This window comes from Carcharhinus amblyrhynchos, chromosome 15 (assembly GCF_965287045.1).
Source record: "Carcharhinus amblyrhynchos chromosome 15, sCarAmb.v2.hapA, whole genome shotgun sequence".
Classification (NCBI taxonomy): Eukaryota; Metazoa; Chordata; class Chondrichthyes; order Carcharhiniformes; family Carcharhinidae; genus Carcharhinus; species Carcharhinus amblyrhynchos.
In genome coordinates this window covers 32,426,093-32,449,976 of record NC_137338.1, presented here as the reverse complement: position 1 = coordinate 32,449,976, position 23,884 = coordinate 32,426,093, and the positions used below count along the sequence as shown (strand labels likewise).

Here is a 23,884-nt window from a genome sequence, read left to right as displayed (position 1 = left end):
AACATAATAGGCTGGACATATGCATCAAACAAGATTGACTGATCGTTTGCCTCATTGTTTCCTGGGACTTGATGTGCAGATTAACTGCCACATTGCCCCCAACATATTGAATCTGAGTTTCTTGTCATTTTCCACTACACCCCTGTCCCCTGCCCCCCATCTTCAAATCCCTTCATAGCCTCATCCCAACCAACCACTGAAACTTCTTCAACCATTTCTATACTTGCACCCTTCTATCTTCAACTTTGTTCCTTGTGCACTGCCCTCTTCATAGACAACACCACCTTAAATAAAGCTCCTCTTCTAAGTTTTCCTGACCTTTTCAAAACCCATGTTAGCTCTATCTGTCTACATTCCCTTTTCCCCCTTGTGCTGAGCACTTTGAGATATTTCAAAGTTAAATAGATGATAAATTAGTTTGAGCAGAAACTCAATTAAAAAAAACACTTTGCAAAATAGGTGCTATTCGTGCCCGAGTTGCTAGTTGTGTTTACAACCAAGTCCAATCATTTGGATGCCACAATTTCTTGGCAAAATTTTGAAAAAAATCTATAAATCAAAAGTTTTCCAGTTTTATTTGAAGAATAAATTTGTAACTAATGCATTATTTAAATGCAAGCTTGTAAGATTGGCGTTATTGGAAAGCAATTTTTGCTTTGCAACATAGTACAGAATAGTACAGAGTACGGGCCAGCATATCTCTGGGTTGAATTAGAATGGCATTCCTTCACTCCAGTGTGGCAAGGTGCTTCTGAATGCAAGTTCAGGCTTCATTTACAGTACAACTCTGGGTTCAGTGTCCCGCTACTTTTCTTTTAAATGACCACCTCATTTACAGTACAAATGCTCTTTGCAAGAATGTTTAGACATTTAAAAATGCATGAGCTAGGAACATACTGAAAAAAGGAGTGCATTTTTTAATCACTGAGAACTGGATTTAAGTTTAGGATAAATAAAGTAAACTGTCCCTGTTGTTAACGACTGGCTATTGTTCATTCTCCTTTCTCCTCTGAAACCTGGATTCAGTTCCAGTCTTCATAGTTACAACAAAATCAGGAAATGCTCAACAGATGTTTTGTTTTTAATTCATTAATGGGATGTCACTGGCTGGGTCAGTATTCATTGCCTGTTCCTAACTGCCCTCCGTTTCAGAGAACATTTGAGAGTAAGCCACATTGCTGTGGATCTGGAGTCACAAGTAGGCCAGACAAGGTAAGGATGGCAGATTCCCTTCCCGAAAGTTTGTGGAGGGAGATAGAGAGTTAATGTTTCACGCACATCCGAAGTGGGAAAATTTACAAATGTGATAGCCTTAAGGAGATCAAATAGTTAAGGTTGAGAAAAGAACAGAAGGAAAGGTATGTTATCGGGTGCAATGTGGGAGACAATGCCAAGAGGTAGTGGGGCGAAGTCAAAGGGAAAGTGAATTTGGTTTGTCATTGGACGATTTCAATACTAGTGTCTGCTGAAAATGCTTATAGAAAATGCTTTTATTCTGATTTACTGGATAGATTTACAATTAATTTTATAGTCATAGACGTTAACAGCATGGAAACAGGCCCTTTGGCCCAACTTGTCCATGCTGCTCTTATTTTTAACCCCTAAGCTAGTCCCAATTGCCCACATTTGGCCCATATCCATCTATGGGTGTGAAAGAATGTATTTTTATAGTGTCTTTCACTTCAAGGTACCTCAAAATGATTATTTAGTCATTGAAGTAGTTTTGAAATGCAAGCACTGTTGTAATGCCACCCCACCGCCCCACTCCACAGCATCCCACGTCACTTCACTTCACCTCACCTCACAGGTCATCTAAATTGCCATGTATTTCAGTAAAATCCATGATGTCCCACTAGGTAGGAGGAACTGGAAAATCCCCTGCCACTTGAGTTGCTTACAGTTAACATCATGCTATCCATGACAGGATTTGTTCCAAGCTTAGATACAAAGTGTCAACATAGTCAACCACTATGCAAGTAGTCTTACTATGAATAAAACTTAAAGGCTTCTTCTGGCTTGGAAATATAACTCTATGATTATATCCTTAAATTCATTTATTGAAATTCTGCAACTTTGAAGAGCCAGTAATCACCAGATTACTGAATTCAGACCTATCCCAACCAGTCCTTATACAAGAAGCTCTTGGTCTGAGTCTTGCCTCTGTCAGGTAATTGGCAGTCTCTATAGAAAAGGAATGAGGATTGGAGGGAAAGATCTCCTGGCCGTCTCTCAGCCAATACACAGCTTAGGTTGGCCTGTCATTTGGGAACAATAGTAAAAGATTAAAAAGTAAAATTGCTTACTTGTCAACTAACCACCCCAATAATTTGTATGATGGTGTATATAGTAATTTTTTTGTAAAGGTTAGAACACTGCATGCCCACCGAACATGATGTGCAATCGACCAAAATTGCCCCATGAAGACTTTGTAGAAACCTTTGCATGGAAGTTTTGTTACAGAAGTCCATAAGTTCCATTAGAGAAGTGCCCCAGTAATTTTAGATCTGGAGCATCTGATTTCCATTCAATGAAGGTAAGAGTCAGGAATATTGTCCTAAACCAATATTCCAACTTGTTTTCTAAAGCAGATAGTTCCAACTATCTGCTTTAGATTGTTCCCAATCTCACTGCTATTTCAGGGTGAAAACTACCTTGTTAAGTAATGCAGTCTTTGGTTTAGCGGATCATGGAATTATATAATAGAGGCAGCCGCCGAATGCATGTGACTCAGACAGCCACTACCTCCTCACCATCGAGGACAGCAGCACAATGCTGAAGAAGAAAACTTGGAACTTCTGTTTTAAACATTTGTCATGGGTTTGGATCGTAGTTGTGAAATTTCCATTGCGTCAAACATCCAGAATAGTTATGTGCAAGCACAAAATTAAGCAACAGCTTATCAATTTTTAAAAAAAAGATCTGTCATCAGTAGAAATGTCCAGACTATGAATGTGTCTATGAATTTGGTCTGAAGTAAACTTGTATAGACCCACTGTGTGCTGTTCCATTCCTAATCCTGTTTGCCTGTTTTTATGTGTCCCCATGTAAAGATTATAGAAATGGACCAATTTAGAGCTTGTTAAAACTCTGTTAGTAAGAATTGTTAAAGAGTTGGCCATTAATATTTAATGAGGTACCGTGCTCATTCTATTGTCAAATCCATTTCAATTGAATAATTTATCTCCATAAAATAATTTTGATAATTTGACGTAACTGCTCTGAGTCACCAAGGAAAAATAAATAGAAAACATTCACATTGATTCCATTATTTTGATGGCGTTCTGAAATAATTAATGAGTATTTTGCGTGCAATATCTTTTCTGCCTTTTTTCTCACATTTTACACTTTTCTGTACTGAATGTGGACAAATATGTGTATTTAAAAGTTAACTTGTTGTCATTTATGTGATGAAATATAGTCTGGATTTAGATAGGACTCGGGAAAGCCTTTATCTGAAAATAGTATATCTCAATCAGTCCATGACCACCATTTGGATTAGTGCACTTCTCAAATTGTCTGTTTTAGAGAACATTACACTACAGTATACAGGTGTTATATGAAGGAAATTTTGTATCTGTTGAAGCCCAGAAAGATGTTCCAGTGCTCCTCAGGTCAAGTCCAAGCAGGCAGTTTAAGTGTTAATGCTTTCTATGACAGAACCCCATGGAGTGTAGTTTCCCCCAAACACTCCAGCTCTTACAAGAGGTCTCTGTGCTTGTTCCGCCCTTCTCAGTGGGAACTATGGAGGAAAGCATCAATCTTACCTGTCTTGACCACGAACCGCAAATTTAATGAACAGATCCTTTCTTTTGCCACGTGAGCATTACTCAAACCAACGGCTTGTTTGCAAAGGACAAAAAAAATTATGGCATGTAACTTAATGTGGTTTGTGACAATGCCACTGCTCACCATTTACTAGGACTTTCCTCCTATAAATTTACTAAACTGTGGTTCTGCCATGTAGTACATTTATAAAAGTCATGTAAGTGCCTCCTTGCAATCGGTTGAATAACATTTATTGAATATGAGGAGTTTCCTGAAACCCAGAAATGGTGCATTTGAGAGTTACAATAGCATGTGCATGTTTCCAATGACCAACTCTGTCGGGGGTTGCTTAGCTTTCAGACAAGTGAGTACCTGTCTGAGGACTGGAAACGTTTTTAAAAATGTCCCAATTGTTCTGTTGTCAGTTGGTTGTAAGGGTGTAAATGGAATGCAAGGCAAGTCACCCCGTAATGCATAGAATATTCCAGAATGAAGCAGCAATCGCTTTTCCAGGTTGAATTATTTTTGGAATATCGATATTGTATTCATTAATTTCCAGCAGCATTATACATGGAGTGAAGATGAAGTGCACGCACTCTTCAGATAAGTTGGAATGCAAAGGTAGGGAATAATAGGGCACAAGCATGCAGTTTGAATCAGTCATCCTTCCAGATTATACCTTCTGCCCTTAGTTTTATATTTTCATTAGCTAATCTCCCCGAATGTTTCACAAAGGAACTGACAAGAAAGTCTAATTCTCAGGCCAAGAAGGTTCGGAAGCGTTGGGGTTACTGAATCTGAAGCTGGGTTCGGAAGTTTTGAATAAGGGAACATTTTGTGCGAAACCATCCAAAAACACATTGGATTCCACACGTACACTAATGATCGCCAGTTTTATTTTAGCAACAGCTCTCATAGCCCAACCACTGCCTCTAAATTGGCACAGAAGAAAAATGATTTGCATTGCACGATGGTTAACACTGCTGCCTCACAGCACCAGGGACCCAGGTTTGATTCTGGCTTTGGGTGACTGTTAATATGGAGTTTGCACATTCTCCCCGTGTCTGTGTGGGTTTCCTCTGTGTGCTCCGGTTTCCTTCCACAGTCTAAAGATGTACAGGTTAGGTGGATTGGCTAAATTTGTCCCTTAGTGCCCAAAACTATGTAGAATAGAGGGATTAGCGGGGTAAATATGTGGAGTTATGGGAATAGGGTCTGGGTAAGATGCGCTATTGGAGAATCGGTGCAGACTGTGGTTCCAATGGCCCCTTCCTGCACTCCAGGGATTCTATGATTCCACAACATTAGGTCATACCACAATATTCTATAATCACCAAAATACTTTTGAAATACAGTCACTATTGTAATAAATGTGGCAGTCAATTTGTGCACAGTGGGCTCTGGGCTCTCTGGAGCAACAATGTGATAATGACCAGATAATCAGGTTTTTTAGTGACATTGATTAAGGGTGAATATTGTTCAGGATATCGGGAATAATCCCCATGCTCTGATGTGAAATATTGCTGTGGAATTCACATCCATTTGAAACAGCAGATTTAAGGTCAAAGCTGAAAACGTCAAGACTATTTGTATCATACCCAATATTGGATGATCAAGAAGTTCCCTCCAACAATGTAGTTTGAAGCCCAAAGCCATTGTTTTCAGTCCCTGCCACAAGCACCGTTCCCTAATAACTGACTCCATCCCACTCCTTAATGGTAAAGACTGTTCACAGCATTGGTGTTGTATTTGAACCCAAGATAGCCTTCTGACCACATATCTGTTTCATCACCAAGACTACCTATTTCCACCCCTGTCCCAGTTCAATTACAGCCCAATTTCCAATCATCCATCACCCTTTGCTCACTGAAGCATGACAATGTTTCAGTTTTAAAATCCTCATTCTTGTTTTCAAAACACTTCACGGTCTTATTCTTCTCTATTTCTGCAGTTAGCCATACCGTTAACATTCCCTACATAGCAATCAGGAATTTGCCATGCAAGCACCAAGCCAGCTGCACACAGCAAACAGAAGTTAGAGGGAGTGCTGCCTATAATGCTCAGAGACCTCTGTGCTCCTCAAACTTTGGCCTCTGGTGCATTCTTTATTTTAATTACTCTGCCATTGGTTTTGGTGATTTCAGCTACCTGGCCTTCTAAACTCTAGACTTCCCTTCCTAAAGCCCTCTGTCTCTCATTGAGACCTTTCCTAAAAGGTCTCTTGAAGCCTATTTCTTTGACAAAGCTTTCGGTCATCTTGCACAGCTCAGGTCAACTTCTCTTTGATAACATACCTGTGAAGTGCCATGGTGTATTTTGCTATATTAAGGGAAGCATGTGTCTTGATGATGATCAGGAGAGGGACCAACAGAAGACAATGACGGAATGGGAAATGGCCAATTTCTTCAGAGAAATGAAGCAAGTGAGGAGAGAGTTAGCAAACCAGGGGTACTGCGCAAAAATAGATAATGGCCCATGGGATGGATATCACTGGATCAGATTAATTATTCTTCTCATTTTAGAGGATGAGAGTGCCAAGTTAATGAAGCTGCACTGAATTATGTATCTGTTCCACCTCGGCATTGGTTTTCAGTTCAGGGTGAGGATTTAGTGCTGGAATGCTTTAGTAAGGGGTTAGAATGTGTATGAATCCTTTGTTTTAGCAGGTGGAGGAGGGCAGGCAGGAATTTGCTTCACTTTAGATGTGAAGAGGTTAGAATGTGCCCAAATCTGTTATAATTTTGCACTTGTTTTCATTGGAAGATGTTCCCCAGGTTTAGGGCACTGTGTATCGCATGGGTTCTTGCAACATGGCAGCCTGTGGGATGTTTTAGTTCATTGATTCTGTGACATGGGTTGGGTACATTGTGCTGGGGTCTCTCTCTCTCTCTCTCTGTCTCTCTGTCTCCAGTGTTGTCGTTCTTTTTGCCTACAGTTTTTCAAGTAGTTGTTCAATTTTTGAGAAGCACAGAACCACAACTGATAATTAACTTCCTATTCCACATGTTCATGTTTATACTTCATCTGTTTAGCTCTTGAGTCGCAGATATCAGCAGCTTTATGGAAGAGTTCTTCAGGCTGTGACTTCCTTTTTTCAGTTTGTTTATTTATTAGTGTCACAACCCAGCCTGCAGGTGCAGCAGGTGGTCAGGAAGGCGAATGGGATGCTGGCCTTCATAGCGAGGGGGATTGAATATAAAAGTAGGGAGGTCTTGCTGCAGCTGTATAGGGCATTGGTGAGGCCGCAGCTGGAGTACTGTGTGCAGTTTTGGGCGCCGCACCTGCGCAAGGATATTTTGGCCTTGGAGGGAGTGCAGAGGAGGTTTACTAGGCTGATACCGGAGTTGAGGGGGTTGAGCTATGAGGAGAGGCTGAATAAACTAGGCTTGTACTCGTTAGAGTTTAGAAGAATGAGGGGAGATCTCATTGAGACGTATAAGATGATGAATGGGATGGATAGGATAGAGGTGGAAAGACTCTTCCCGCTCAAAAAAGACAGTAGGACTAGGGGGCACAGCCTCAAGATAAAGGGGGGGCGGTTCAGAACGGAGTTGAGGAGGAACTTCTTCACTCAAAGGGTGGTGAATCTCTGGAATTCTCTGCCCGTTGAAGTGGTGGAGGCTGCCTCGCTAAATATTTTTAAGAAGCGGGTTGATGGGTTTTTGATAAGAGAAGGGATTAAGGGTTATGGGGAGAGGGCGGGAAAGTGGAACTGAGCCACGACAGATCAGCCATGATCTTATTGAATGGCGGGGCAGGCTCGAAGGGCCAGATGGCCTACTCCTGCTCCTATTTCTTATGTTCTTATGTTCTTAAGTATGCGCATATTAACACTGCAGTGAAGTTACTGTGAAAATCCCCTAGTTGTCACACTGTTTGGGTACATTGAGGGAGAATTTAGCATGGCCAATGCACCTAGCCAGCTTTTCGAACTGAGAGGAAACCAGAGCACACGCAGGAAACCCACGCAGACATGGGGAGAATGTGCAAACTCCACACTGACAGCGCTAACCTCCGTGCCATCCTATGGATCTAGAGATTGTTCGACAAGAGTAAGATCTTTTTTTCCATACAGTTCCATTTTATAAATTATTCTCTTTCCATAACGAGAATAATTATGGAAATTATAATTATATTTATAATTAAATAATTAATATTATTATTAAATTATATTCCTTAGTTAGATAACTGTAGCTTGAGTGATCTCTGTTCCGTTCATAGTGCCAAAGAGTGGGAGTAAATGGGTGTTTTTCCGGTTGGCAATAAATGATTGGTGGTATGCCTCAGGGATCAATGTTCGGACCACTATTGTTTACAACTTACATAGATGATTTGGAGTTGGGGACCAAGTGTAGTATGTCACTACAGATGACACTAAGATGAGTGGCAGAGCAAAGTGTGCAGAGGATGCTGAAAGTCTGCAGAGGGATATGGATAGTCTTAGTTAATGGGCAAGGGTCTGGCAGATGGAGTATAAGATCTGTCCTTAGCCCCTTATTCTCATCTAAATGCTGCCCTTTTGTGGCATCGGCTGAAGACACAACATTAGTTTTCACATGAATATTGATGGCACTCAGCTCTATCTCACCACCACCTCTCTCAACTCCTCTGCTGTTGCTAAACTATAAGACTGCTTGCCTGACATCCAGAAATTTCCTCCAATTAAGTATGGGAAGGCTAAAGGCATTGTTTTTGGTCCCTAGGCAACTGCATTCCTTAGGTACCAACTCCAACTCTCTTCCTTGAAACAGTCTGTGATTAAGTCAGTATGTTCACAACTTTGGTGTCACATTTGATGAGAACAACTTCCGACTTCCATATTTCTGCTGTCACTATTGAATACAGGTGTTGGAATGTCTTGTTGAAGTTGTACAAGATATTGGTAAGGCCACACTGGGAATACTGTGTGCGATTCTGGTCACCCTATTATAGAAAGTATATTATTAAACTAGAAAATATATTATTAAACTAGAAACTCCACAGCCCTCGAGATAAACCAGAAAAGATTTACTGGGATGCTACCGGGACTTGTTGGATTGAGTTATAAGGAGAGGCTGGATGGGCTGGGACTTTTTTTCTCTGGAGCGTAGGAGGATGAGGGGTGATCTTTTAGAGGTTGGTAAAATAATGAGGGGCACAGATCAGCTAAACAGTCAATATCTTTTCCCAAAGGTAGGGGAGTATAAAACTAGAAGGCATAGGTTTAAGGTGAGAGGAGAGAGATACAAAAGTGTCCGGGGGGGCAATTTTTTCACACAGAGGGTGGTGCGTGTCTGGAACAAGCTGCCAGGGGTAGTAGTAGAGGCGGGTACAATTTTGATTTTTAAAAGCATTTAGATAATTACATGGGTACAATGGGTATAGAGGGATATGGGCCAAATGTAGGCAATTGGGATTAACTTAGGGGTTTTAAAAAAAAATGGCGGCATGGACAAGTTGGGCCGAAGGGCCTGTTTCCATATTGTAAACCTCTATGACTAATCCACCTATTTTTACAGCTCAACCATCACTTGACTTTGATCCTGACTTTGCTGTTCTGCTGCTGAAATCCTCAATCGGCATAACTGGTTAGCGGCCTCAAAACTTGACTTCTCCGATGTACCCCTGGCTGGCTGCCCATATTCTACCCTCCATAAAATTGAGGCCATCCTTGGCTGCCCTTGTCATAACCCACACCGAGTCCCATTTCCCTATTGCCCCGTGTTTGCAATCGCTCCCAGTCAAGCAATGTCTTGATTCCTTGCCCCTCCCTATCTCTCTGTAATCTGCTTCAGCTCCACAGCCCTCAAGATATCTCTGTCCTCTAATTCTGGCTCCTAGTGCATTGTAAAAAGTCTGTTTTAATCATGGCACCATTGGTGGCCATGTTTAGTTTCCTAGGCCACATGCTCTGCAATACCCTTCCTACGCCTCTCTACCTTGCTTTCCTCCTTTTAAGATGTTACATAGAATCTAACACGTTGATCAAGCTTTTGATCATCTGAAACTTGTTCTCACATAGCTTGATGTCAAGCTTTATTTTGTAATTCTCCTATGAAGTTCCTTGGTATGTTTTTATGTTAAAGGCTATATAGTTGTACCATTCTCCCCCTCAATACCACCTCTTCATACCACTTCTCTTTCCATCCCTATTCTTCCTGCATTCATCGGAATAAAGACGGTGTTGGATGCAAGTTGTATAAGTCTACTGAAGTTGGTGATATTTTAAAATAAAATGAGTGTTCAAGACATGCGATCATATTTGCTTCGCAAGCAGCTCAAAGTTCAATGTAATCAATGTCTCACAAAGGTCAGCTGCTGAGATGTATTAATTTTTTTAAATTAAAAAACATTGTTTCTGAACAAAATGAAAAGAGAGGTTTGCTGTTTATAAATTTTCTGTTCTCTGCTTTTAGATAACTTCCCCTTCAGGTGAGAAGGTGGAACACTACAGGTGAGTAATGAACAAATCGCAGAGTTTAGGCTGGCATTGGGCTAACAGTCCTTTTTTGGAGAGCCTTTTCTCTTTCCTCTCCCTGAGCTGACTTTGAATACTATATCATGAGAAGTGCAAACGACAGGTTGTTAAACGAGTTGTTTAAAAATTGTACCGATTGGTAATTCACAACATCCAGCTGTGTATTACTTTGTTTTTGGGTCATATGCCATGCTGCTCGGCTCCTTAATTAGATTTCTATTATGTATTTGTTTCTGTAAAAAGAATATAACCTACCATTTGCTATAGGGGACAGATGTGTGGACTGATGTTGGGAGTGTACAAAAACCATCCACACAAAACTGTATTTTCCTACTGTTGAGTTCACTGGACTTCAAGTTTGGCATACAGTCGATTGCAGTAAATTTCCGAGGCTCTGTCAAATTTCGAGCAAGCTTCCAACAGGATAACTGTCTCACCCTGTGTACTGTTTTTGATGGGGAGGTGGCATGTTAAGGGCAGTAGGACTGGGTTCCTGCATATGTTTATTAATTGTAGCAGTTTAAAGGTTGAGGCAGTCTCTTCCAAAGGAAAATAAAAACTGTCTTGGTGTAGTGTAGGTTCATAATTTGTGATGCTACAACCCTTAAGTTCTCCTGCCCCCTTTGTGTTGGAGTTGTTCTCCAGCTCTGGGGTATTCTATTGAACACAGGAGCTCTTTATGTCTGTCTGCAGGATTGATGATGGAGAAAATGAAGTTAGTCTTTACTCATTATTACTTAATTCTTACCAAATTTTTAATTTGGGAAGAGTTTCTTTCAATTTTTGGTAGAAAATGCAAATCAGACAAAAACATTAAAGTTCATGCAATGTGTTCCCACCTAATATATTCTGTCCTATGACAGCATTAATCTCCATAATGCTGTTTTCCTCACGACTCCTTTGTGACAAGTGCTTTTATCATTTGGCCTCTGCTTTCTAAGACTTGTTGCAATGAGCAGCTTGACTGCAGACCACTTTGTTACTGCTGATACTCAAGAGGTTCTATCACAAACCGCTGATTGTATTTTTTTTTTAAAGCTGTCATTTCTCTCGGCAACTGATCAATCAGCTTCCTTTAGCCATCATGCTGAGGATAGACCTATGATTGAATAATGTGGCTAACAGAACAGGATTTACGTAGTAGTGGCAGATCAATACACAAGATGTTGCATTACAGTATATTGCTTCTAAGTGTTGGCTGTTGCTCACTGGGTAGCCCCAGCATCTGAGTCAGAATGTTGGTTCCAGTCCCACCCCAGAGCCTTGGACACAAAATATGCTGATACTCCAGTGAAGTATCAGGAGAGAGCTGTATTGTTAAGACTTCTTAAACCCCAGCTTACTCTCTGAAATGGACAGAAAAGATCCCATGGCACTATTTTGAAGATGAACAGTGCAGATTTTCCCCAGTGTCCTGACCTGTATCTATCTCTCAAAAAAAAATGTTGTGATAATGACCAGTTTTTGACTAAGTGCTTGCTGTGCATCTGTTGGATGGTATGTTTCCTATACTACAAGAGACCTAATTTACTGTAAAGTGCTTTGGGATGTTCTGAGCTTGTGAAAGGCAAGATTTAAGTACAAGTCTTTCTTGAATCTAGCAAGTGAGGTAGTGATTATGGAACTCCTCCTCCATTTCTCTGAAGGGGAATAGTATTTGAGGCTCAATGAAATACACTCGTTCAACCAAGCTGTTGGTCACGCCTTCCAAACTGGCTATCTTTTGGTTCACATCTTTTTTATTCTTTATTCCTAAGTATAATATTTTTGTGATGTTTGCTTCCATTAGAACTGCTAAATAAATGCATCTTGTTAAAATCCCTGGATCTTGGTGGGAAGTCGAGGGCTTTCTAGCTATGTTGTATGAACCAATATCAATATGTAGTGTTAATTTCTGACTTTTGAAATCTTACGGCAGGTGGATTGTAAATGTCATGTTAAACAATGCAAGTATAAAAATCCAATTTGACAACAATCAACTAGAAAAAATGAAACGTCACAGGAAGGACATTAGTGAACGAGATGCATTTTTACAACAATTGACTGGTTTTATGATCCTAATTAGCCTTTTAATTCCAGATTTTTATTGAATTTGGATTTCATCATCTGAATGGTGGGATTCAAACCCAAGTTCACAAAGCATTACCTTGGCCCTCTGGATTACTAGTCCAGTGACAATAGCAATACACCACTGCCAGCATCAGTAGCAATGATTTGGCAGATTTTCAACAAATGGGGATGCGCGGAAACATGATCGCTTCAGAACAAGGAACAGCACCGCATGATTCCAGAATTGAAGTGGCGATTGACAGCCCATAATAGCTGAGATGGAAAGTTTCTTTCATGGCATTAATCCTTCACAAAATTTAAATAGAAGAGACAATAATCATTCACTTACTGGTCAAGGAATCCCTGTTTTTTGAATGTATCAATGTGCATATTTATTAGCCTTTAGAATTCCAAAAGGGAAAAATTGCCTCCAGTTGGATGTCCACATCTGGGTTCTAACCAATGACATTGTTGAAAGGGGGCATCTCGTGAAATACGATTTCTGAAATATTTGCTCCTTCCAACATGTCAAGGATTCAACAAAGTTTTCTATTTGGAGGTTATAACTTTCATTTACTTATCATAGAAATCATAGAAACGCTACAGTCCAGAAAGAGGCCATTCGGCCCATCATGTCTGCACCGACCATAATCCCACCCAGGCCCTACCTACATATCCTTACATACTCAGGCACTAACCCCTCTAACCTATGTATCTCAGGACGCTAAGGGCAATTTCTTAGCATGGCCAATCAACCTAACCCACACATCTTTGGACTGTGGGAGGCAACTGGAGCACCCGGAGGAAACCCATGCAGACACGAGGAGAATGTGCAAACTCCACACAGACAGTGACCCAAGCCTGAAGTCGAACCCAGGTCCCTGGAGCTGTGAAGCCGCAGTGCTAACCACTGTGCTACCGTACCGCCCATTTACTTGTTGAATAAATTATTTATCAAAGTTACTTTGTTGGCTGGGTGGCACAGTGGTGCTGTGGTTAGCGCCGTAGCCTCTCAGCTCCAAGAACACGGGTTTGATTCCAACTTTGGGTATCTTGTCTGTGTGGAATTTGCATGTTCTCCCTGTGTACATGTGGGATTTCACCAGGTTCTCCAGTTTCCTTCCACAATCCAAAAATATGCAGGTTAGGTGGATCATTAAGTTGTTTATTTTGTTAGTGTCACAAGTAGGCTTACACTGAAATGAAGTTACCTTGAAAATTCCCTAGTTGCCACACTCCAGCACCTTTCGGGTACATTGAGGGAAAATTCAGCATGGCCAATGCACCAAACCAGCACATCTTAAAGGCTGTGAGGAAACTGGAACACCCAAAGGAAACCCGTGCAGACTCCTCACAGACAGCAACCCAAGCCAGGAATCAAACCCCGGTCCATGGCACTGTAACACAGCAGTGCTAACCACTGTGCCACCATGCTTGCATGGAAAGTGAATGACTTTGTTGGATATGAATTATTAGCTATTGCTCAGTGATGGGTTAAATTTCATATCCTACTATAGCCCTAGCATGTATTCTTTGCATTTAATCACTCATGCAGAGTGCCATGGCTGAGTGATTAATATTGTCTTCTTTCCTGCTGTCACCCTGGCTGCCTAACACACTAACCCTCCTGATATTCCTGTCTCAAGAACTAATCGTACCACGTCGATGTCAAGCCTGGATTGACTCCAGTGTGGTGCCCATTGATCTCCTGAATGGAGGTATCTGTTCTCTGAGAAAATGGGGGAGGGCAGAAGAATGAAGCAAAAACATTTTTCATTCTGATGTAGGAATTTGATATTTTTGGAATTGCTGAATGAAGTTTAAGAAATAAATGAAGGGATCCAACAAATTTGCATGATAGCTTTGTGTTTTTAAAAAAAACTTGCATTTATCTAGCGACTTTCAAATTCATCGAAGAATTTACAGCCAAAGAAGTAGTTTTTGAAGTATAGTCACTGTAGTAAGACCCTTTGGAGACCATATTTGCGCACAATAAACCATTTTCTCTCTCTCAACATTTGGAACAGTTTCAGAAATCGTGACACAATGATTCTATAAGAATTGGTTATTTGTCAAATTATGGTAAATTTGAATAGAAAATGTCAAACAGTCATCAAATCTTCACGTGTGGGAGCTCTGAGGCAGGTAAACGCATTTGAACAAAATCATAACTTTTTAATCAGCTGGCCTATGATTTTACCACACAAGGTGTGCAGTGACAATCTTCCCCTACCAAGTTTAAACAGTGAATATCCTGATCCATCCAGACCCACAGGGTTTGATCTCTTTGTTGTGTGCAAGCAAGTTTCAGTTGAGACTGTAGTAGACCATATGACCTGTGCCAGAGAATAGGGTGAATAGCTAACTGAAACCTAGATGCAAATCCATAATTAAGGAACCATTTAAAAGGTCATTTACGGATATGATTGATCCCCTGGCAACCTCACAAACCACTGAATTGACAATGGCAAACTATGCGCCCGGATATCCAGATTGCCATCGAGCTTATGTCCACTGAGGCATGTAGTTGAATATGTTCTCCAGTTAATAGAGAACAGATTACTTTGGCAGACACACTTTTGAGGAATCTGGAGCAGAACCAACAGAAAGTCTGGTACAAATGCAGTGCAAAAAGCTAGCCACACGGTCAGATTCCAGAGTGCTAGAGTTACTGCCAGTGTGGTGAAATGAGTTCCAGACACCTTTGTTGGAAAGTGCAATGATGGAAATTAGGTGATCGTATTTCCATCCTGGCAATATAAGCAGCAGGTGTATCATGTGAACATGTTGGAACTTTCTATTAACCAAGATAAGTTGGTTTAGCGTATCGTAGAAATGCTGCAGTGCAGAAGGAAGCCATTTAGCCCATTGAGCCTGCACCAATAACAATCCCATTCAGGCCCTAACCTACTTAACCCCACATATAGTTCCCCTGGCAGAAGGATCTAGATAGGCTGGGCGAATGGGCCAGGAAATGGCAAATGGAATTTAATGTTGGCAAGTGTGAGGTGGTCCACTTTGGTAGGAAGAATGGTAGGAAGGACTATTACTTACGGGGCGAAAAACTGCAGCAGGCGACGGTGCAGAGGGACCTCGGGGTCCTTGTGCATGAGTCGCAAAAACCCAGCTTGCAGGTGCAGCAGGTGGTCAGGAAGGCAAATGGGATGCTGGCCTTCATAGCAAGGGGGATTGAATATAAAAGTAGGGAGGTCTTGCTGCAGCTGTATAGGGCATTGGTGAGGCCGCAGCTGGAGTACTGTGTGCAGTTTTGGGCGCCGCACCTGCGCAAAGATATTTTGGCCTTGGAGGGAGTGCAGAGGAGGTTTACTAGGCTGATACCGGAGTTGAGGGGGTTGAGCTATGAGGAGAGGCTGAATAAACTGGGCTTGTACTCGTTGGAGTTTAGAAGAATGAGGGGAGATCTCATTGAGACGTATAAGATGATGAATGGGATGGATAGGATAGAGGTGGAGAGACTCTTCCCGCTCAAAAAAGACAGTAGGACTAGGGGGCACAGCCTCAAGATAAAGGGGGGGTGGTTTAGAACGGAGTTGAGGAGGAACTTCTTCACTCAAAGGGTGGTGAATCTCTGGAATTCTCTGCCCGTTGAAGTGGCGGAGGCTGCCTCGCTAAATATTTTTAAGACGCGGGTTGATGGGTTTTTGATAAGAGAGGGGATTAAGGGTTATGGGGAGAGGGCGGGAAAGTGGAACTGAGCAGCGACAGATCAGCCATGATCTTATTGAATGGCGGGGCAGGCTCGAAGGGCTAGATGGCCTACTCCTGCTCCTATTTCTTATGTTCTTATGACACCCAGGGACAATTTAGCTGAAGCGGGGAGAATATGCTAACTCCACACAGTCACCCAAGGCCAGAATCGAACCTGGGTCCCTGGCACTGTGAGGCAGCAGTGCTAGCCACAGTACCACCATACTGCCCATAAAAGCATTATATGATTGTTGGAATAACTTGGATTTGAACCAACGTTGCCACCATCATGACGACTTTAGCCTTGGTTTTCAGCCATGGGTGCCAGTCTGCCAGTCCTGCACTATATGTGAGACCGCGTAAAGAAGAGAATGTGGCAAATAAGACATCTCTGTGACATTGTCAACCTCCATTCCGCTCTATCTGATCTGCTGAAATCCACATTCATGGCTTTGTTACCTTCAGACTTGACAATATTCTTTTTTTTTTGCCAGCCTCTCTAACTTGAGCCCTCATTACAAAGAACAAAGAAAATTATAGCACAGGAATAAGCCCTTCAGCCCATGAAGCCTGCACCAATCATGCTGCCCGACTGAACTAAAGTCCCATACCCTTCTGGGGACCATATCCCTCTATTCCCACCCTAATTCATGTATTTGTTAAGACACCCCTTAGAAGTCACTATCATATTTGCTTCCACTACCTCCCCTGGCAGCGAGTTCTAGGTTACACTTTGAGATCAATGTGCTGTTCCTACTCTGGCCTCAGGTGCATCCTTGATTTTACTCACTGCAGCATTCCTGATCATTATGTCAGTTGCCTTGGCTCGAAGCCAGAAATAGATTTACAGGTAACGGGGCCCTGCGCTCACCAACTTTTCCTGGACCCCTCTAGTGAAGGATAGCATTCTTTTAGTCCTCTTGATTGCATGCTATACTGCGTGCTAACTTTTTGTGACGGGCACAACACTTGCACCCCAACATTCAGCAATCATTTTCTGTTTAAGTAGCATATTGCTGTTTCACTCTTCTTGCCAAAGTGAGCAATTCCACATTTTTCCACATTATATTCCAGTTAACAGATTTTTGCCCACTCGCTCAAGCTATCTATATCCGCCTGTAAACTCCTTGGCTGGGATTCTCCAGCCATTCACACTGATCAGATTCTCTGGTCCCACTGGCTGTGTGCCCCCACCCACAAGTTTCCCACTGACTTGGAGTGACGGCGCTGGGAATTTCCATTGACAGCGGCGGGACCAGAGAACCCCGTCGCTAGCAAACAACACGCCACCTCCCATCAGCAGGAAACATGCAGGTGGGAAGCTGGAGAATCTTGACCCTTATGCCTTCTACACAACATATCTTCCTAGCTATCTTTGTACCGTCTGTAAATTTACCCACCATGCCTTTGCTCTCTTCAGCTTTAATACAGGATTTCAGTCATCACATGTTGCCAAACAGACAAAGATCATGCATATTCTCTGTTTCCTGCCAGCCAACCAATCTTCAATCCAGGTGTGCATGTAACACCTACACCATCAGCTTCTATTTTCTGCAATGATCTTTGATGTGGCGCCTTATCAAATACCTTCTGGAACTCTAAATACAGTACATCGACGGACTCCCTTTATCCATAGCACATTACTCCTTCAAAGAACTCTAAAGTTTATTTATTAGTCACAAGTAAGGCTTACATTAACACTGCAATGAAGTTACTGTGAAATTCCCCAATTGCCACACTCCGGTGCCTGTTCAGGCAATTGCACCTAACCTAATAATAATTGGTAACAACTTGGTTAAACATGATTTCCCTTTCATAAAACCATGCTGACTCTTCCCAAGGACCTTGAGTGCCTTTAAGTGTCCAGTTTTCACCTCTTTAAGATTGACTTATCTCTAAGCAGTAAACTATATTATTAACATTCAAGTTTATAAATGAAAAGATAATTTTTCTGCTTCTAAATCCGCAATCATGCACATATATACACACACACACACACACACACACTCACTCCATGGGGAAGCACTCCTACCTAAGGAGATTTCTGTTTTTGTGATTTTGTAACTGATGGTTTGTGTGAGAGCAGCTTGTGTTCATTTATCATTTGGTGGGTGTTTAACCTTTTGTCCCTTCATGTGAAGATGCACCTTAATTCAACTTGGCATGTGCCCAATGAGTCAGTGAAGAGCAAAGTCTCCCTGTGATGAGGACTGAGACTCCAACCTTTGTCTCATCTCCACAGAGCACAGGACATTAGATGAGTTTACTCTATTGTGCCAGACTTAATAGCACAGAATTTTTCTTAAATGTCAGTTAAATTTGCTGCTAAATCACATTCAAATACTGCATAAGAGTCAATGCATTTGTCACAGTGAATTTAAATGTTTTTATAAATCGAGTGGTGAACACACTCTGTTATATTAGGGAAGTTAGCTGGACTGTTGGAATTATTTTTATTGAAAGCTGGCATTGAATCTGTGGTGCACTGTCAAATTTCTTCATTAATTCAGTGAGTTGGCAAGTGGTTATTTGTGGGGGTGTATTATTAAAGTTTGAACTTTACTGACTATAGGAAATCGCTTTGGGGACCAGTGAGATGGCTTGTTGTAAGAAGAGAATTGTAATAGAGTTTATTATAATTACATTTGACTGTGTCCAAAACAAAAGGAACTGTGTTTCAGTTTTATGCCATTAAATATTCTTTAGTCGTGGTTCAACATTTGCCCTTCGCTCTTTCAACTCTGTCCCCTTTTGTGCGCCTCCTTCCTCTATTGCTCCATCAGTGTGTAGAAGCTTCAGCCATCTCAGTCGCGCTCTATGGAACCCTCGCCATAAATATCTCCATTTTGCTATTTCCCCTCCTGAAGCCAACTGTTCCTTTTGCTTCTGGCCACCATCCCAAGCTCTTTAACCATTGGGTAGGATTTACTGCGCAACCCGCCATGTGTTTCATAGCAGCGGGAGGTGGCCACCATTGGCCGGCGGCAGTGTCTCATAGTCTCACTGTTGTCAATGGGTTTGCTGCCGGGAAGCCAGCAGTGAGGGCAAGCTAATGGCAGGACCGGAGGATCCCACCATCGTGAACAGCCTGAAAGCTTCGGCCGTTATTTACCATGTCTGGTTACTTCTGCCTCAATAAAGCACTCACTTTCATAGAATCTGCAAAGGAGGCCATTCAATCCATCGTGTCTGTGCCATCTCTTTGGTATAGTTCATATATATGTACATATTATGGCTGCAATTCTCCGGCCGTTCACGCCCCATCGTCACTGCCAGAGAGGACAGAGAATTTAACGCTCAGCCAAATCTCTGTTCACCGCAGCAGGATGGGAGAATCCCGTTGGCGTGAACAGCCAGAGAATTCCACCCGATATACTTTAAAATATATTTTCCTCATGTTGTCTCTGCTTCTTTTGACAATTAGTTTAAATCTGTGCCCTCTTGTTACTGACCCAGCTGCCACTGAAAAAAGTTTCTCATTATTGAGCCTGTTCATGATTCTTAACACTTCTAATCAAATGTGCTCTTATGGAAAACAATCCCAACATGCTCTTGGAATTATGATAGCGACTTCAGTACTTGGGCACTTATAGCAGAGGGCATCACTGCAATTTGAAGGTGTAACAAGAAATTGCTCTGGAATTTGATGTGACTGTGTCTGCTGCACAGACATCTTCCACGATGCTAAATGAGATGTGCTACTGAGAGATGATCCTAATGTCATACTCAAACAGTGGCACTGAAACTCCTGACTATTCTTGGGTTGCTCAGCCAGCTTGGTAAAACTCTCCTGCCTTGAATGGCTTTCATATGGAACATGGCTGTAAAACTGCCATTGCTTTATTTTTTTTTAACTTTTTTATGCCTTTGCAAGCAGGCTTGAAGGAGCTGTGTGAACCCATTTTTAACCTGATGAAATTCTGGCATTCCAGAAACACATTAGTAGTCCATTAGCATTTATTTGGTGTGAAATGAAAAGGCTGTACAAATGTTACTATTAATATTGTAGGAACTTCATTGCACTGGAACATTAAATTGCATAAATTGATTCAAATTTTGAAAACGCACCATACCAAAACAAGAAGCCACTTTTTTTGGCAGGTGTATATCTGAATGTTTCTGCGTTGATTTCTTTTGCCTGAGACATCAGACCATCATTTTGCACTGCAGGGATTCATATGATTCAGCATTTAACCTTTTCCATCACGTAGAGTAATGCTTCCGGGATGCATTACTGTAAAGAAATGCAAATTGATTTTTTACCTCAGTCTTGTGACTTGTTAACGGATAAAATGTTGAAAGGGAAAGCGTAAGCGTAATTCGTAACATGTGATCTAGCACTTCACTCTTTTGATTAGTCCAACACTCGGACCTCACCAACTAAACCAGCTTAAATGTTTTGTGAATGCAGTTCCTAAGGATAGCTGGAACTCTGGATGCACTTGTTCCAGTACTTGTTTGTCAGGAGTAAACTGATACGCATTTATAAACAGTCCCACTTTGAGGTGTGGAACAGTCTTAAGATTTTATATGGTCCTGTTACAGTACCATAGAACCCAGCTTTCCATTGGGCCCTTCCTCTACCTCTTTGCTTACATGTATTCACTCACAAGCAGTTGACTGAGAAATCCTAAAACCAACAGCCAACCTTCAAATTAAAACCTCAGCACCTTCCCTGCAGCAAATGTTTCCAAATAGTGCCTGAGCTAATCCCACTTAAATGTCTCCTTGCACCATTCTTCTGAAACTAAAATTTCCTGAGAGAGCCAATCCATAGTCTTAGTTTTTCGGACAAGTAGTTTGATCTGAGATGGGATTTTTCAGTTTCCAGTTGTCTGTTCGTTGTTTTGCATTAAACCGCAACATTCCATAAAGACATTGTGCCTTCAGGCAAATCTTTTTCATCACCTACAGATCTCGAGGAAGGAGGAACCTTTGACCCTCTGCTATTACTTTTGCAACGGTGCAATGCATGAAATTGTTTCTTCTTTGAATAAAATGTGCTGTGTTTAAAGCTAAAATTCAGAGCCGATGTTGATGTGTGCAGTCTCCAGTATGGCACTAAGGTGTATGAGCAGAACAGCCCCGGATTTCAATTAGCTGACCTCTGCTGCAGTGATTGACCCTGGCTCCTTGGGCTAGCGTTCCAGCTCTTTCTTGCTACTTGTTGACACCACCTGGAACCTGGGTTTTGAGTGAGGACCAGAGTGGGCTTGGCTGAGAAATATGTACCCTGTCATCAAGTAGCCCGAAAATACTCCATGCCTGGACTCACTCGTGAAAAATGGTCAATTGGGTGACTTCTAATGGGGTAGCCAGTATCCTTGCAACTATATACCAAAGCGTGTCAGCGTTATTTGAGGGGGAAAGAGTAAATTGAGAATGTAATGTATAATGCAAAAATAACCTATATGTGGATCATTATACCATCATTGTACGGATCTACATCATTATACAAACAGTGCACTGATCTGGATTATTATACAATCAGTGCATGGATCCAGATCATTATACAGTCGTGCTACAGGTTTGTTCAAAGTGCTGATATAATCCATTGGCTGGATACACGATTGTATACTCTTAAGACCAATTATTTAGTAAGTTGTACATTATAAGGCAAGCTATATTTCTTTTCAATTGCAGGTTGCTAACCGAGTCTTCTCTGGAATCCAGCCAACTGGAGTCCCTCACCTAGGAAACTATCTCGGAGCTATAGAGAGCTGGGTAAGGCTGCAAGATGCATACAGCTCCATTCTATATAGCATTGTGGACCTGCACTCCATCACTGTTCCTCAGGATGCCGGCGCACTTAGGCAAAACATTCTCGACATGACAGCCAGTCTCTTGGCATGCGGTATTAACCCTGAGCAATCAGTCCTCTTTCAACAATCCAAGGTCAGTTCCAGCTAACGTCTAAATCTTTTTATTTCTCGCTCCCCCCTTAACTTTGGCAGAGCTGTAGACCTCCTGAAGATTATTGAACATTTTGCATTCCACATGTACAAATAACACATTCATCCAAAGAAAATACTTGACTTAACTGGGCTTTAAGATCCAAACAGACTCGGCAGCACTGAACCAGCTTTTTGTAGTTGGACACACAGGTGGTTGTTACAATGTGTCTTGAATTGGGAAAATAACTTCATGCCATTAATTGGATGTTTTTATAGGGATTGCTGCAAAATCTTGTGGCTGAATTTTTAAAAATTTTTTTTTCCTTTTTCTGCTTCAGAGCATTTTATTACTTAAATCTGCTTTCTCCTGCTCCTGATCATGCTCACTCTGGTCTTGATTGAGGCCTTATGCTGTGGCACTTCAAGCCTCAGCTTTCCAGTATAGGATTGTTTCAAAGTAGTATTTAAAGTAGTGAGTAGTATTTATTACAATACAAAGCTGGGGAGCTCTACTGTAATGGTAAATTGTAATTTTTTTGCAGTCATGTTTCAGTTCATTCTTATCGTTGTGAAAATTCACTCAGTGCGTGTTATTTTAGTTGAGAACCACGTTTACCTTGTTCTAAAATATTGAATTCAAGATCATCTGAAATGTTTTAAGGTATTGTTTTTCCAAAGCAAGTTTTGTTTTTATGTCATGCTACAGTGATGGTAATGCCATTGAATGTCATGGGGAGGTGATTAGATTTTTTTTTGGAGAGAGTCATTGCTTGGTGCTTGCATAACATGAATGATGAATGCTACTGATCAGCCCAAGAGTGAATGTTGCCCAGGTCTCAGACTGTTTCACTGTCTAGGATTCCACTCTTTCGTCCATGTTTGATCCAAGGCTGTAATGAGGCCAGGAGTGAAGTGGCCGTGGCAGAATCCAAACTGTGCCTCGATGAGCAGGGTACGTGTCACTTAATAGCACTGTTGATGCCTTCCTCCATCATACTGCTGATGAGTGAGGCTAGGATAATGGGCTGATAAATGGCTGGATTGGATTTGTTTTGCTTTTTGTGAACAGGACATACATACTGAACAGTTTTGCACTTTGTTGAATGGATGCCAGTGTTGTTGTAACTGAACTAAATCCACTTGGCTGGAGATGTGTTCATTCTGGATGTCTTCCATACTCCAGCTGCAATTTTTGTCACAATCTATAGCCTTTGTTAATGGTATCAGTTGAGGTTAAGTACATACAGGTGGAGGGCGTTGATTAGATGGTTATTCACCAATATATAAAGTGACACTTCTGACACAGAAGTAGAGTGAAGTCAGGTGATATATACTTGTAATGTTTCACCCTGTGAATAAATCTTTTCCAAATAAAGACTAGCTGTGATTTCTTCTTTTACCCACTGGCGATCCAGAGTATAACAGCCTTTGCTGTATCCAGTTTACTCAGCCGTTTCTTAATATCATGTTGAAGTGAATCAAATTGGTTGAAAACTGGCTTCTGTGATTATGGGGCTGAATACTCGTTACTGAAACTATGTAACCATGAGTGAGAGATTGGGAAAATATAATTGTCCTAATCTACATTGCTGGATTTCTAGTAAAAGCCTAGGGGTGTGGAAATATATTGACCCAACTCAATGTCTGTGCAAACCATTTTCCCTATCCACTCACTATCTATCAGAGGAACCCACCTCCCCACTACAATGAAAATGCAAGATTAATAAATTTCATCCTTTTTTAAAAAAAAAGGAGGCTAAAAGGGGGCACAGTTGCAGAGTGGTTAGCACTGCTGCCTCACTGTGCCAGGGACCCAGCTTTGACTCCTGGCAAGAATCACTGTCTGCATGGAGTTTGCACATTCTCCCAGTGTCTGCATGGGTTTTCTCAGGGTGCCTGGTTTCCTCCCACAGCCCAAAGATGTGTGGGTTAGGTGGATTGGCCATGCATGCATGATGGAAATGACTTTAGGATCATCTTATTTTGTTCCATGAAACCCTTGAGAAATGAA

The 23,884-nt window shown here is 41.5% G+C and overlaps 1 protein-coding gene across 1 annotated transcript in view; it reads left to right on the top strand.

Annotated features, from left to right (window-relative positions):
• The window catches only part of wars2 (tryptophanyl tRNA synthetase 2, mitochondrial), a 70,994-nt gene that overhangs the window by 28,945 nt on the left and 18,165 nt on the right, over window positions 1–23,884 (top strand). Inside the window, exon 2 of the mRNA XM_080203743.1 lies at window positions 21,623–21,874. Within this exon, the coding sequence (XP_080059869.1) occupies window positions 21,623–21,874 (252 nt within the window). The remainder of the gene's footprint in view (window positions 1–21,622; window positions 21,875–23,884) is intronic.